We start from the raw sequence: 15,871 nt of genomic DNA, 5'->3' as shown, positions 1-15,871 counted from the left end.
ACATTGAAGGTTGTACAATGTAACAGGAATATTTAGACTTAGGGTTGCCATCCGTTAGATAAAATACGGAACGGATCTGTATTTCACTGAAAGAACAAACGTTTTGTTTTCGAAATCATAGTTTCTGATTCGACCACTCTAATGACCAAAGGCTCGTATTTCTGTGTGTTATTATGTTATAATTAAGTTTATGATTTGATAGAGGAGTCTGACTGAGCAGTGGTAGGCACCAGCAGGCTCGTAAGCATTCATTCAAACAGCACTTTTGTGTGTTTGCCAGCAGCTCTTCGCAATGCTTCAAGCGTTGTTTATGACTTCAAGCGCTGTTTATGAATTCAAGCCTATCAACTCCCGAGATTAGGCTGGTGTAACTGATGTGAAATGGCTAGCTAGTTAGCGGGGTGTGCGCTAATAGCGTTTCAAACGTCACTTGCTCTGAGACTTATAGTTGTTCCCCTTGCTCTGCATGGGTAACGCTGCTTCGAGGGTGGCTGTTGTCGATGTGTTCCTGGTTCGAGCCCAGGTAGGGGCGAGGAGAGGGACGGAAGCTATACTGTTACACTGGCAAAACTAAAGTGCCTATAAGAACATCCAATAGTCAAAGGTATATGAAATATAAATGGTATAGAGGGAAATAGTCCTATAACAACTACAACCTAAAACTTCTTACCTGGGAATATTGAAGACTCATGTTAAAAGGAACCACCAGCTTTCATATGTTCTCATGTTCTGAGCAAGGAACTTCAACGTTTCTTACATGGCACATATTGCACTTTTACTTTCTTCTCCAACACTTTGTTTTTGCATTATTTAAACCAAATTGAACATGTTTCATTATTTATTTGAGGCTACATTTATTTTATTGATGTATTATATTAAGTTAAAATAAGTGTTCATTCAGTATTGTTGTAATTGTCATTAATTACATTAACACATTTATGTGTTGTGGAAAGGTGTGCTTGCCTTTCCTCTGGTTGTCTGAGGGAAGAACCCATCCCTTCCTCTCCTCAGCTAGTCTGGGTCTGAGAGGAGAGGGAGGGGAACACGGGGAGGAATCTCAATCGGCTGGGCTCAACCTCAGCTATTCCAATTACATGTCTCTTTAGAAGCCGTAGTCTCCCAGCAGAAAGAGAAACAAGCAGGGGATGAGACATCAGAGGAAGGCCTGTCCCTATCTAAGCACCAGATTTAGACATATAGGAACTGAAGCATAATGTAGTAATAATATAGGACTTTATCGCATATCTTCTTTCTCTTTGGGCCACACAATAATGGACAGTCTGACGATGATTATCTAGCTCAGTAGAGTGTCTGTGTCCCTGTGTCTGAGTGCTGTGTGCGTGTGAGTCAGTGTTTGTTCTTAGTAGAGATTCCAAACACAAAACATGAAGGGTTCACATGAGAAAAACAAGCAGGCAAGTTGTACCACAATCCCTGATGATGAGTTGTGGCAGTAACATGATTGCGTAGGGGACGTTGTTGGTGGTATTGTGGTCAGTGTGGATGGAGGGGTCAAGGAGGAGGAGGGCAGAGAGCAGTGAGTAAGCTGCTTTAAGCTGCACAGACAGTCAGGATGTGCGTATGACAGCGGGTCAGAAGGCACCACTTCCTCTGATAGGGCCTGGGAACCACAGCCCTCAGTTCTCCTCCAGCCCCCATGACTCAAGAGCAGTGGGGACAAACCCCCTTCTACCCACTACCTCCTCTCTCTGCTCAGACCCAACCAGCACTGTCTCAGATAAATACAGGTCATCTTCCCTTAGATATACAACCACCTCGAATCTTATCTACAGGTCCAACAAGCTGAATCCACAGGTTCCTTCATGTCGGGAAGAGACCACTGACTCCTCTGGAGTGAATCTCAATTGTGTTTACGTGATTCCATGGATCCTCTCTCATAGATGCGTTTTGAGGAGGTGAGGGAAGAGGATGCAAGGAAATCAAGAAACACAGCTGAGATTCATCCATGGAGTCAGTGGTCTCCTCCTGACATGACGGACTGGGGATGGCTCAATCTGCCTGTCAACCAGACACGAGTGATCTGTGGTTCCCTCCCGCTGCATGTTGGCGTGAGAGAACCTAATTGTCTATCTATCCCACCAGTCATTCCAAACATGACGTTTTAAATGAGAGCCTGTGGTCATGGTGTTTGAAGCATTCCTGAGATGAGTGCAGGGGTGAACGGGCTGGAGGTGAGCAGGACAACACACTGAGATGACTGCAGGGGTGAACGGGCTGGAGGTGAGCAGGACAACACACTGAGATGACTGCAGGGGTGAACGGGCTGGAGGTGAGCAGGACAACACACTGAGATGAGTGCAGGGGTGAACGGGCTGGAGGTGAGCAGGACAATACACTGAGATGAGTGCAGGGGTGAACGGGCTGGAGGTGAGCAGGACAACACACTGAGATGAGTGCAGGGGTGAACGGGCTGGAGGTGAGCAGGACAACACACTGAGATGACTGCAGGGGTGAACGGGCTGGAGGACAATACACTGAGAGGAGCAGCGGAGGGGAAAGGAGGAATCTCACTAAAGCATTCCTCTCTCATCCAGCGTGAAGACGCCAGAGAAAACACTACCAGCCCCAAGGTGTTCCGGGCAAAGCCAACAGTAATAACTAACTAACTGTGTTGTCTGCCTGCCTCGCTCTGCCTGTCACCGTGTGACTGCCCACTCGGATTTTATTGTTGTTGATGAATCAACATTGTTTCCACGTCAAAATCAATGTGATGATGTTTAATTAACGTGTGGAACTGATTGGATTTGCAAAAAGTAATCAACGTAAGTCATCAACGTAAGTCATCAACGTAAGTCATCAACGTCAGTCATCAACATTAGTCATCAACGTTAGTCATCAACGTTAGTCATCAACGTTAGTCATCAACGTAAGTCATCAGCGTAAGTCATCAACGTTAGTCATCAACGTTAGTCATCAACGTCAGTCATCAACGTAAGTCATCAACGTAAGTCATCAACGTAAGTCATCAGCGTTAGTCATCAACGTAAGTCATCAACATTAGTCATCAACGTTAGTCATCAACGTTAGTCATCAACGTAAGTCATCAACGTCAGTCATCAACGTAAGTCATCAACGTAAGTCATCAACGTAAGTCATCAGCGTTAGTCATCAACGTAAGTCATCAACATTAGTCATCAACGTTAGTCATCAACGTTAGTCATCAACGTAAGTCATCAACGTAAGTCATCAACGTAAGTCATCAACGTCAGTCATCAACGTAAGTCATCAACGTAAGTCATCAACGTTAGTCATCAACGTTAGTCATCAACGTTAGTCATCAACGTAAGTCATCAACGTAAGTCATCAACGTAAGTCATCAACGTCAGTCATCAACGTCAGTCATCAACGTTAGTCATCAACGTAAGGGAATTCATCATATTTTTTTGGACCTAAATCCAATGACATGGTGAAATTTTTTGTTGATTTCATGTTGAATTCATGTTAGTTGACAACTCAACCAAATGTACTTCAAAACTGTTGTTGAAATGACACCTGCGCCCAGTGGGTGGGGGATGTGTGTACATCTCTCTTTCAAGGTGAACTGGCTCTGTTCAGGGGTACTGTACAGGATGACATCTCGGGGATGGGCAACTTTAATGGGGGTGGGGGTCACAAAACGCTGAACTCGTCATGGGGGGGTCTGCATACCCACATCCATACTCACTCACATGTGCAACCTTTTGGAGAGCCTAAGCGAAAATGGAAGTTTTAGAGTTCATTTCCTACAATTCTACTCATTTGGCCATGGGGCGGAGAGAAATGTTTGCAGTTTTTAATATGATATCTGACTGAGATTGACTAACAAAATCAATTGGGGCCTCCCGGTCGTTAATTCCACCGTGATTACTACAAGTTTAGATAGCTGGCCGCAAGACCGCCAGTGACCCATCCAAATCCCTGGTCTATCTGGTTTGGATCCAAATGACAATAATCACATTCAACAGAGCTTGATGCATTTTTCATGAGGAAACCCAGACATGAGGGACACAGACCCTACTACACAGACCCTACTACACAGAGACCCTAGGACACAGACCCTACTACACAGCGACCCTAGGACACAGACCCTACTACACAGAGACCCCAGGACAAAGAGACCCCAGGACACAGACCCTACTACACAGATACCCTACTACACAGAGCTCCTACTACACATATACCCTACTACACAGCGACCTTACTACACGGAGATCCTACTACACAGAGACCCAAAGGACACAGAGACCCTAGGACACAGAGACCCTACTACACAGATGCCCTACTACCCAGAGACCCTAGAACAGAGACCCTAGGACAGAGACCCTACTACACAGAGTTCCTACTACACAGAGCTCCTACTACACAGAGCTCCTACTACACATATACCCTACTACACAGAGACCCTAGGACAGAGAGCCTACTACACAGAGATCCTACGACACAGAGACCCTACGACACAGAGACCCCAGGACACAGAGACCCTACTACACAGAGCTCCTACTACACAGGTACCATACTACACAGAGACCCTAGGACACAGAGACCCTAGGACAGAGAGCCTACTACACAGAGATCCTACTACACAGAGACCCTACTACACAGAGACCCTAGGACACAGAGACCCCAGGACACAGAGACCCTACTACACAGAGCTCCTACTACACAGGTACCCTACTACACAGAGACCCTAGGACACAGAGACCATACTACACAGAGCTCCTACTACACAGATACCCTAGGACACAGAGTTGCTAGGACACAGAGACCATACTACACAGAGCTCCTACTACACAGGTACCCTACTACACAGAGACCCTAGGACACAGAGACCCTACTACACAGGTACCCTACTACACAGAGACCCTAGGACACAGAGACCATACTACACAGAGCTCCTACTACACAGAGACCCTAGGACACAGAGTTGCTAGGACACAGAGCTCTTACTACACAGAGACTCTACACACACACACACACACACACACACACACACACAGGCTGAAGTGGCTGTTCCCTATCAAACTGAAAAACTGTCCCTCGTTCATCATGTCCTAAGAGGCCGGAGCTTCCATGGAGGTCATTAAAACACAACACTTACAATTTATAGACCTCACCCTGCTACTGAGGTCACATCACAGCTATTAATAACACACAGAGAGACACTGTTTCCATCCCTCCATCGGCCTGGCCTCACAGACAGACAGACAGACAGACAACAACATATCTTTCAGATCCATCCCTCCATCAGCCTGGCCTCACAGACAGACAGTCAGACAGACAGACAGAGAGAGAGAGCGAGAGCGAGAGAGAAAGAGAGAGAGAGAAAGAGAGAGCAAGAGAGAGAGCAAGAGAGAGAAAAACATATCTTTCAGATCCATCCCTCCCTGCCAGAGGATCTGAAGCCATTGTGCAATCTGTGGTGGGGTCCACCACTGTGGGCTTTGAGAGACACAACACACAGAGGATAGATAAACCATTGGAGGAGCTGGGGAAAAACACACAGAGACAAAGAGCGTTCATCCCCAATATCAGTGAGAGAAAGGGAGCATGTTCAGAGAAGAGGAGGCCTGTGGGCTGGTCCGCCGTCCGGCTCCACTCCTCCACGCACGAGCCCGTCTCTCCCAGCATGCGGCCAGCAGGCCGCTCAATGGCAGCACCTGGCCCTCCGCTTCTCCCCCTTTGTCAAAGATCTGACTTCACTGGATTACCATCACAACATGCACCAGCTGTCCCCCCCTGCCCAATTCTTCCAGCTGGATCCACTCTGAATGACACCCTCTCAATCTGCCTAATTATCTCCGACACTCCAGCGGCCCCTCCGTTGCACATTCCGTCTACACACAGACATGCGGAGCAGAGGGGACCCGTGGCCCTTCAACTGACTGCTCACCTAGAGGGCCACTCTTTCCGTGATACTCAACCTCTTCACCATCAAGTGCACCACACGTCTGTCTGTCTGTCTGTCTCTGGGCTTTGTGCTCCCTGGCCTTGTGTTCAATTATGGGATTCAGAGAGACAGAATGAGAGACAGAGAGAACAACAACGTTCTGCCCAATGATTTGTGTATGTTTTGTACTTTCCCCAACAAACCAGGATGTCGATGTAAGCAGGCGCATCAAGAGAAGAGAAAAGAATAGCTAAGACTCAACATACAGTGCCTTGCGAAAGTATTCGGCCCCCTTGAACTTTGCGACCTTTTGCCACATTTCAGGCTTCAAACATAAAGATATAAAACGGTATTTTTTTGTGAAGAATCAACAACAAGTGGGACACAATCATGAAGTGGAACGACATTTATTGGATATTTCAAACTTTTTTAACAAATCAAAAACTGAAAAATTGGGCGTGCAAAATTATTCAGCCCCCTTAAGTTAATACTTTGTAGCGCCACCTTTTGCTGCGATTACAGCTGTAAGTCGCTTGGGGTATGTCTCTATCAGTTTTGCACATCGAGAGACTGACATTTTTTCCCATTCCTCCTTGCAAAACAGCTCGAGCTCAGTGAGTTTGGATGGAGAGCATTTGTGAACAGCAGTTTTCAGTTCTTTCCACAGATTCTCGATTGGATTCAGGTCTGGACTTTGACTTGGCCATTCTAACACCTGGATATGTTTATTTTTGAACCATTCCATTGTAGATTTTGGATCATTGTCTTGTTGGAAGACAAATCTCCGTCCCAGTCTCAGGTCTTTTGCAGACTCCATCAGGTTTTCTTCCAGAATGGTCCTGTATTTGGCTCCATCCATCTTCCCATCAATTTTAACCATCTTCCCTGTCCCTGCTGAAGAAAAGCAGGCCCAAACCATGATGCTGCCACCACCATGTTTGACAGTGGGGATGGTGTGTTCAGCTGTGTTGCTTTTACGCCAAACATAACGTTTTGCATTGTTGCCAAAAAGTTCCATTTTGGTTTCATCTGACCAGAGCACCTTCTTCCACATGTTTGGTGTGTCTCCCAGGTGGCTTGTGGCAAACTTTAAACAACACTTTTTATGGATATCTTTAAGAAATGGCTTTCTTCTTGCCACTCTTCCATAAAGGCCAGATTTGTGCAATATACGACTGATTGTTGTCCTATGGACAGAGTCTCCCACCTCAGCTGTAGATCTCTGCAGTTCATCCAGAGTGATCATGGGCCTCTTGGCTGCATCTCTGATCAGTCTTCTCCTTGTATGAGCTGAAAGTTTAGAGGGACGGCCAGGTCTTGGTAGATTTGCAGTGGTCTGATACTCCTTCCATTTCAATATTATCGCTTGCACAGTGCTCCTTGGGATGTTTAAAGCTTGGGAAATCTTTTTGTATCCAAATCCGGCTTTAAACTTCTTCACAACAGTATCTCGGACCTGCCTGGTGTGTTCCTTGTTCTTCATGATGCTCTCTGCGCTTTTAACGGACCTCTGAGACTATCACAGTGCAGGTGCATTTATACGGAGACTTGATTACACACAGGTGGATTGTATTTATCATCATTAGTCATTTAGGTCAACATTGGATCATTCAGAGATCCTCACTGAACTTCTGGAGAGAGTTTGCTGCACTGAAAGTAAGGGGGCTGAATAATTTTGCACGCCCAATTTTTCAGTTTTTGATTTGTTAAAAAAGTTTGAAATATCCAATAAATGTTGTTCCACTTCATGATTGTGTCCCACTTGTTGTTGATTCTTCACAAAAAATACAGTTTTATATCTTTATGTTTGAAGCCTGAAATGTGGCAAAAGGTCGCAAAGTTCAAGGGGGCCAAAATACTGTTATCATGATTCAGAGAAGAAGACAAAAATCACTTGGATTGCTGTAGTGTGTGTTACAGGTGCATCAGCATAGTAGTCCCGCCCAGGCCAGACCAGCCAGCCCCTACACCTATCAGAAGTGACCGTCATGCTGGCTCAGTGAGACGGAGGAACAGGTTCCAGAAGGATTACTCCTGTAATCTGCTATCCACTACACATGTCTGAGACCCTGCTCGTTCACCTTAGACAGGGCCACAGCAGTGAACCATGAGGGGGCCAGACAGACAGGGCTACAGCAGTGAACCATGAGGGGGCCAGACAGACAGGGCCACAGCAGTGAACCATGAGAGGGCCAGACAGACAGGGCCAGACAGAGAGGGCCACAGCAGTGAACCATGAGGGGGCCACACAGACAGGGCCACAGCAGTGAACCATGAGGGGGCCAGACAGACAGGGCCACAGCAGTGAACCATGAGGGGGCCAGACAGACAGGGCCACAGCAGTGAACCATGAGAGGGCCAGACAGACAGGGCCAGACAGACAGGGCCACAGCAGTGAACCATGAGGGAGCCAGACAGACAGGCCACAGCAGTGAACCATGAGAGGGCCAGACAGACAGGGCCACAGCAGTGAACCATGAGGGGGCCAGACAGACAGGGCCAGACAGACAGGGCCACAGCAGTGAACCATGAGGGGGCCACACAGACAGGGCCACAGCAGTGAACCATGAGGGGGCCAGACAGACAGGGCCACAGCAGTGAACCATGAGAGGGCCACACAGACAGGGCCACAGCAGTGAACCACGAGGGGGCCAGACAGACAGGGCCAGACAGACAGGGCCACAGCAGTGAACCACGAAGGGGCCAGACAGACAGGGCCAGAGCAGTGAACCATGAAGGGGCCAGACAGACAGGGCCACAGCAGTGAACCATGAAGGGGCCAGACAGACAGGGCCAGAGCAGTGAACCATGAGGGGGCCAGACAGACAGGGCCACAGCAGTGAACCATGAGGGGGCCAGACAGACAAAGCCACAGCAGTGAACCATGAGGGGGCCAGACAGACAGGGTCACAGCAGTAAACCATGAGGGGGCCACACAGACAGGGCCACAGACAGGGCCACCAGACAGAGAATACATTGGTATCTGGAACAGTAACAATGACAATAAAAAAAAGATAGAACATTACTGTCACCTGAGAACAGAGGAAAATAATACCCATGCTGCACAACTTCAGAGAAGGACCTGATCAACAGCTTCTGCTCTGAAACATCAGGTAGGAAAATCCACAGGTTGATTTCAAACAGAGAGCTAATGGCTAGTTTGCCTTCAGTGATTTTCAGGTAAAATCTCACATGTCTCACCAGCTCTCTGCAATTTCTTCCTAAAGCCCTCAATTTGATCTCTATCTGCTATCTCTCTCTCTCTCTCTCCATTCCTTCCTCACTCTCCTGTGCCCTTTCCTTTTCTCCCCCTCTCCCCAGCTCTCAGCTCTCCTGATGGTGCCCGGTTACAGTCAGGTGTCTGGGGAAAGAAAGGATCTTTTCTGCTGTTGTGGTTCTCCAGTTACACTGGGATCCCAGGGGATGGGGCTGGGTCCTCCAGTCGCCTCTGTCTAGGACTGGTTAGACCACTCCGCTCCCCCGTTAGCCGGTCTGAGGCTACGCTGCCTGTCCCGGTCATTGCACTGCTGTGGACGTGTTACCATTCTGTGTGGTACGGCATTTCGATTTCCTATTGGGAATCTCTTCTATGTCTCGCTGTTGACACTGACCCAGAGGAGTGATTACGCATGAATGGATAGCCCTCCACGCCCCATACATATAGACACGCAGCGCCAAGAAAGCTGAGGAACACAAAGCATGAACACACTACACACTTTCTGAGAAGTGAACACTAACCCAGAGACGAGACGCCATTAAAGTTGGGAGATGAATGAACACGCTCGGTCCAAGTTCAAGGGTTTAACTATGTACAATGATACAGTAATGACCCGTAGAAGGTTGAAGCATAGGCCAGTTGGTAGCAGAGTTATGTGAAGACACAGAAGTCTTTAGCTCCAGAAAGTCTAAGCAGTTTGAAAACAGAAGAGAGCTCCTCTCACAAAGAACAGTTTGAAGAGCTATTAACACAATTACACATTTACCAACCGCTTCCCCTGCTTCAGGTAATGATTTGAGAACTATATTGTCGTTTGTTGGTGACTGGCTTCACGTGCGTTTACACAGACACTGCCTGACACTTTTATACCTTTATGTGGTGTCTGTGACTGATCTTTTACAATGGCCATGTTTTCAGACAGGTCAGAACTGGGATGTAAGTAATGAGATGGCAGTGTGGAATGTTCCAGGCAAGCAGCAGACTACTGTGGTGGAATCAGTGGTCAATCACTAGCCTACATGGGGAGCTACTATACAGCCTGGTTGAGAAACTCTACTGAGCATCGGAATGATGCTTGGTGATGTCAAATAGCCTTCGGCTTAACTGTAGAATGAATGGTGATTTGATTTGATTTGAAGGTGAGGGTCTTGTCACCAACCAAGTCCTAAAAACGACTGTAGTGGAGGGAAGCTGCCTGTCAGCCAATCTCATCAGACAAAAGTAAAAACCAAAGGAACCAAGTGTTATTGTTCCGTCCAATTCTCAGCTCTGGTCCAACTTCAAACACTAATGCATTATAGGCTCAATGGTAAAAAGCCTAATGGCTCCCTCGCCATCATCTGTATCTATCCTAAACTACTGAGATTGTTTCCCACGCACCCCCTCGCCTATTGGAAAAACAAAGAGCCCTAATCACTGTGAACGACGGTGAGAGCTCACACAGAACATGTCCAAATCAGGCGGGAAAGTAAAAACAGCAGCCCCCGGGCTCTCTCATGATAACAATCACGTTGCTCTCGCTCTGAAGGACTGGAACCTCGACCTCTCCGACATAGAAACCGTGGGAAACTCTCAAAATCAATTCTGCTGGTTACGAAACAATCCATCAAATTGCGAATAAGGAACACCTTAGTCATGCTATGAGCACTTTAATACTGTCGTTTGTGTTCCACAAAGCTCTTCATCTTCAACAGGTGCAACTCCAAGTGAACGTGTGTCACAAGCCAAACAAGTCCAGGCTGGTACACTCCATTCAACCTGTCTGTATGTATCCATGTGTTGTTCATTACACCCCATGTAGTGGTTTGACTGCAGACTGAAACGTTTTATCAAACGTGTAAAATGTTCACGGTAAACACTTGCCATTGTCCACATAGTATCGATAACCACCCAGCACTTGGCTGAGTTCCAGCCCATTGTGAGCGCGGTGCAGCTCGAGTAGTTTGCAATGCAATGATTTACTAACCAACGCTAAATAACACAAGTTCTGCTTACTGATACAAATGACTAAACTATGTCTACTTGAACCGTTTCTACCCCATCAGTCCTCAACTAATCCTGAGAGCCTACTCATAGGCCTGGGCCTATACTGTTTTCCAGAGTTCCTCCTCATCACGTCACCATTTGGATCAATGTAGGCCTGCAGTGATTTCGTTCATGTGTGATCCATAAAACATGATGTTGCACTTACATGCATCGCGAGGGTGAGTCTATGCACATTCCTCCATTGTCACACGGTCTGTATTTATCCAAGCAGCGGAATCCTGTGGAGAGGAAGGAGAGATGAAGGGAGGCAGACCCATGGTGATCAGGCCCTTTTCTCAGGGCAGGTTTGAAACATGCATTTAATCCAGACATTTGATAGAGCAGACTATATCATTTGTGGGAGGAGAAGTGGTCATGGAGGAACATTGTATTTTTTATAATCAAATTACACTTCTCCGCCGTTCAGAATCAATCATTCCAATATACCGGTAAGCCATGTGCTGGATTTCAAACATGTTGCTCTTGGCTAGACAGTTCCATTTTCCCACTCGTTAAAATGACACTTTATGGACACACCCGCTGACATGGGTACGTGTATGTTTACTTTCTTGGCAAGAGCTGATAGCGTTATCTGCGACTGAATGCAGATGCATGCTGAGATGGGTGTAGACAGGGAAACGAGATAGGATTTCATTTATTTGACATAGATTCCACATCGCTTTAGTAATAATAGGTTTGATATGGTAATTATTGACTATGTGGGATAACTATAAGAGTATCTGCCAACCCGTTTCGTTGAGGGTAGGCATAGCCTATAAGCCAATGAATGGTTTCCATAATTTGTTTAATTACAGTGAAATGTAGCCGACTCAAGTTGATTAATGTTCAGGGTTATTGCAAGATAATGAATTAATTCGGAGTTCAACGATGAGCAACCAATCAAATTGTGCTACCATAAACTAACATTTTACTGGATGGCAACAAAATAGACCTATTTGTTACTTTCTCAACTGTAGGCCTAGTTCAAAAGATTTTCGCGCACAAACAGATCTGAAACTCACAACCCTATCAAACATCCATCCAAAAGGTTTGTCAGCCATATGTGGGAGTTTATTACACAGCATAGACAGATACATGACCTTTTTTGAATCATGTTATTATATTCTAGCACTCATCCCATCCCCCACAGCAACAAAGTTCAATTGTTTACAGCTCTTTGTTCAGATAAGGAGTGGGTCAAGTTGGCTCATCACCCCCCTTCACTCACAAACAAATCTCACCCTATACCCCCACGAACGAAGATAATAGACTTGAATGAAAGAGGGAAAATACTTATCTCCTACAAGACATACATATGGAATTCCGTTGTTATGTGAGTGAACCGTGCTTCTAGCCTACAACTTGTGGACGAATGCCCGAAGTAACTTTCTTTCAATTGTTCCATTCCGCGTTCCGTTCCTGCGGGCTTGCTTGCACAGCGCTGCCAGCGGCACTCCATACTATCGCTTGTAATTAAGTTCTCACCGTGGCGATCAGCCTCGCAAAGTTACCCACAGAGACGCATACCAATGCCGCAGAGACAAGCGGATTCTTTGCTGTTATCGGGTGCAATCTGTAAACAAAAATCTCACCCATACAATAGAAGATACAACATTGGTATCAACCTCCACAAAACACCTCCCAACTTCCTTCCATTGAATACATTGGGCTTTGTCACTCAACACTGCTAGAAGATAGAATAACATCAGGGGGCAAATATTCCAGGATAGAATCCTCCTTGTTCACTACCAGTCTACAAAGAACATTATGCAAATACAAAGTTTCGTAGCCTATTACTGTAGGCTATACAAAAACGAATGCTTGTTATCCAGCTATTAACCCGTTATGACAGCCTTCGTAGGTGTTATATTAACCTGTCAGAAATCGAACTTTTAACGCCACTAACAACCAACCATGCTTTTGTAAATGAAATGCTTAAAACAAATCTTTGTAGCCTAGACTTGAGATCAGCTAGCATGTTGTCTGGCATGTGCTTCAATCTGATGCCATTTAAATTGTGCAGCGCACAGGTGACAAAATGTAACGTTAACAATTTGTGAAGGGGGGGAAAAAAACGGAAACTGCTAGAATTTGTACAGACTTGTCTGCTAGTCAAATTTAGAAAGCTCACAAACACATTAATTGAAATTTATGTGACTGTCAAATAAATTAATTGTCCTTACCTTCGCAATTATGGACCAAGAATAAAATGGGTAAAAATATCCAAACGTTATAATTCCCCCCCATCTCGGTGGAAATTTGTCCCAACTTCTCTTTGAAGTGTTAACTTAGCAGTAATACATCCTTTGAGTTCACCGAGAGATAAAAGTTCCAAGAGGCAGTGTCTGGGATCTTCAAAAAGTTCATTAATCAACTAAAAGTAAAAACGGCGTATAAATCGTACAGGTCCTATCCCGTATTAGCATTCGCAGCTCGGACGCGGCTGCTGTGCGTCTCCTCCTGGAACTTTTGAATAACTATTTTTTTCTTCTCAGCTTGAAGTCTGCGCTGGGAAACAACTTGGTATTACTCCGCCCTCCTTTCCTCCCCTTTCCACTTGCAGTAACGGGTTACACTCCGCTCAAGACAAATAGTCCGCAAGCCACCACTCAATGGACAGGGTAAAGTGTTTTTTGTATGGCATTAGCAACATTTAGGGAGAGACCAGTCTTGTTGTCTTTCAAGAGAATGACAATGCGGTTCCATTGAGGTATCTTATATCTCACTTGAAAATAATTTCAAAGAAACAGTAAATTATCTAATTAATATAACAGCACGTTAAGACATACATGTAGACAGTCAGTTTATACTGGCACTTTATATAGATTTTTTTTCAGCATTGTAATCGATCTGTAATAGCCAATCTAGAGTAGACTTACCATAAAAAAATATTTGCCATTACTACTTGATATGATCTGTTATTATCAACTTGATAATAATAGATAACAATCTTTGTAGAATAACATAATGTTTACAGTAGAGTGTGATGGACTACTGTTTTCCTGACAATGCGCCTCTTGTTATCCTGACAGGAGTGTGTCTGGGTGCTACTTGTTTGTTTGTGTGTTTACACTTGATGCTGTGCAGATAAGACTGATGTTGACATGATGAAAATGAGAGCAGACATCCCTGTTACCACCCTTTATACTGCTACTGTCAGGGCTACAGGCCTCTCTTTCTCTCAGCCTGCCTCTCCAGAGTCCACAGCCCTACGTCAGTGGACTCATTTTATGCAGTCGCTGTATAGGGCCTCGGTTGTTCTATGTGCTCAGAGCGGAGCCGGTCGCTTACAGAGACAATAAGCGTGATTTGAATGAGAAAAGGAGTCCGGCATTATGACACAGTTTCTCTCCGCGGGGGACTGAGGTGAAGGGGGGCAGTAGCACACTGACATTCTGCTCCTGGACTTGAATAAATTAGCAAGGTCTAGATAGGGGTGTGAATGTAGCAGAGCTCGTTTGGAGTGGAGCTCGTTACAGCCAGTGACGTCACTCTATAGGGGTAATTGAAAAGAGCTTGTTAGGGCCCACCAGACACCTGCCTCTTTTGGTACCGACCCTCTAAAACGTGTGTTCTGCTGTAACCATCCCAGTCAATAGCCGGATTCAGCAGCGAATACAATGGTTGATGATGTACACATGGTGGGTGGATGAGTTAATTTATTCACCAGCACCAACAAATCATTTGGATGTTCTCACACTGATATAGCCACATGGATGCAAACTCACTCTCAACCAAGACTCTCTGACTATGTGTGAGTGTCTCCATATGTTTGAGAAAGACAGATGTGGAGCAGAAGAGAGGTTGCGAGTGTGTGTGATCGGGTGAGTTTGTGTGTCTCACCTGGCTGGCCACAGTTTTGTCTTGCTGCCGCAGGGCTTGTGGTGTAACCTCTCCATATGGGTCATGGCAGGCTCCCATCTGTGTTGAGAGTCCTTTCCAGCTGGAGGACTTCCCAGAGAGGGTTTTCTCCCTGTGTGTTATAAGACAGAGAGTCTGTTAGGGGAGTCTATAATCACCCAGGAACTCCATGTCAGACTGTGGCCGCCTTATCATCCCTCATCCTTCCCTGATGATCTTCACAATAGAGGTCAAAATGGGCAGTTGATCAATCCCAGCTGCAACCTCGTCATACGCTCATATATCTCATTAGAATTTGCTGTTGGAGATGTTATATTTGGGGGTAATGGACCACTGAGAGGGGCATTCCCCAGCACCACAAAGTAGGGCTACAGTTTGTTACTAGTTTGTGGATACTTTAGTTTGTACTTTTGTTTGCGTGTGTGTTCTGGTATTTCCGATTTATGCACGGCACTGGCCTGGCACGCCCTGCACCTATATCTCTGTCATATCACTGGGTGAAAAAGTGTGTGTGTGTTTCCCTGTGCTTACAGCTTGCAGGCTGTTTGGCTCTGTTCCATAGAGGTTGTTCTACTCTGACAGTGCTTTGACAACAGAGGTGTTACCGATGAGTCACATCACTAAATGTGACAGAGTAAGGGTGGCACAGGATTGGAAACCTGTAAACTCTCACTATTCATTTTTTTACTGCTGTAAATACAGCGTAACAATACAGTGTAACAATTGACAATATGCTTGTAACGCTGTACTTACTGTAAAAAAAAAATGACACTGTTATAACAACTCTGTAGTTAAGTGTTACAGTGTGTAAGTCACAGACACAGACACAGGCTTGCCAGTGTAGAGCCTTGACACTATTTGAAGTGTAAAAAATATTGACC

General features: G+C 45.7%; 1 protein-coding gene across 4 annotated transcripts in view; it reads right to left on the bottom strand.

Moving 5' to 3' along the window:
- The window catches only part of LOC139364806 (neurogenic locus notch homolog protein 3-like), a 53,244-nt gene extending 39,629 nt beyond the window's left edge, over positions 1-13,615 (bottom strand). For all 4 annotated transcript variants that reach the window (XR_011626497.1, XR_011626498.1, XR_011626499.1 and 1 more), the window contains exons 1-2: positions 13,313-13,615; positions 11,296-11,368 (exon numbers count right to left, since the gene is read on the bottom strand). Coding sequence is in view for 1 of the 4 variants with exons in the window: in XM_071101907.1 (XP_070958008.1) it covers positions 11,296-11,368; positions 13,313-13,376 (137 nt within the window). In the remaining 3 variants the exon portion in view is untranslated. The remainder of the gene's footprint in view (positions 1-11,295; positions 11,369-13,312) is intronic.
- Positions 13,616-15,871: the final 2,256 nt, after the last annotated feature.

The sequence above is a fragment of the Oncorhynchus clarkii genome, chromosome 13 (assembly GCF_045791955.1).
Source record: "Oncorhynchus clarkii lewisi isolate Uvic-CL-2024 chromosome 13, UVic_Ocla_1.0, whole genome shotgun sequence".
Classification (NCBI taxonomy): domain Eukaryota; kingdom Metazoa; phylum Chordata; class Actinopteri; order Salmoniformes; family Salmonidae; genus Oncorhynchus; species Oncorhynchus clarkii.
The sequence above is the reverse complement of the archived record's forward strand: the minus strand, read 5'-3'. Positions and strand labels throughout refer to the sequence as shown.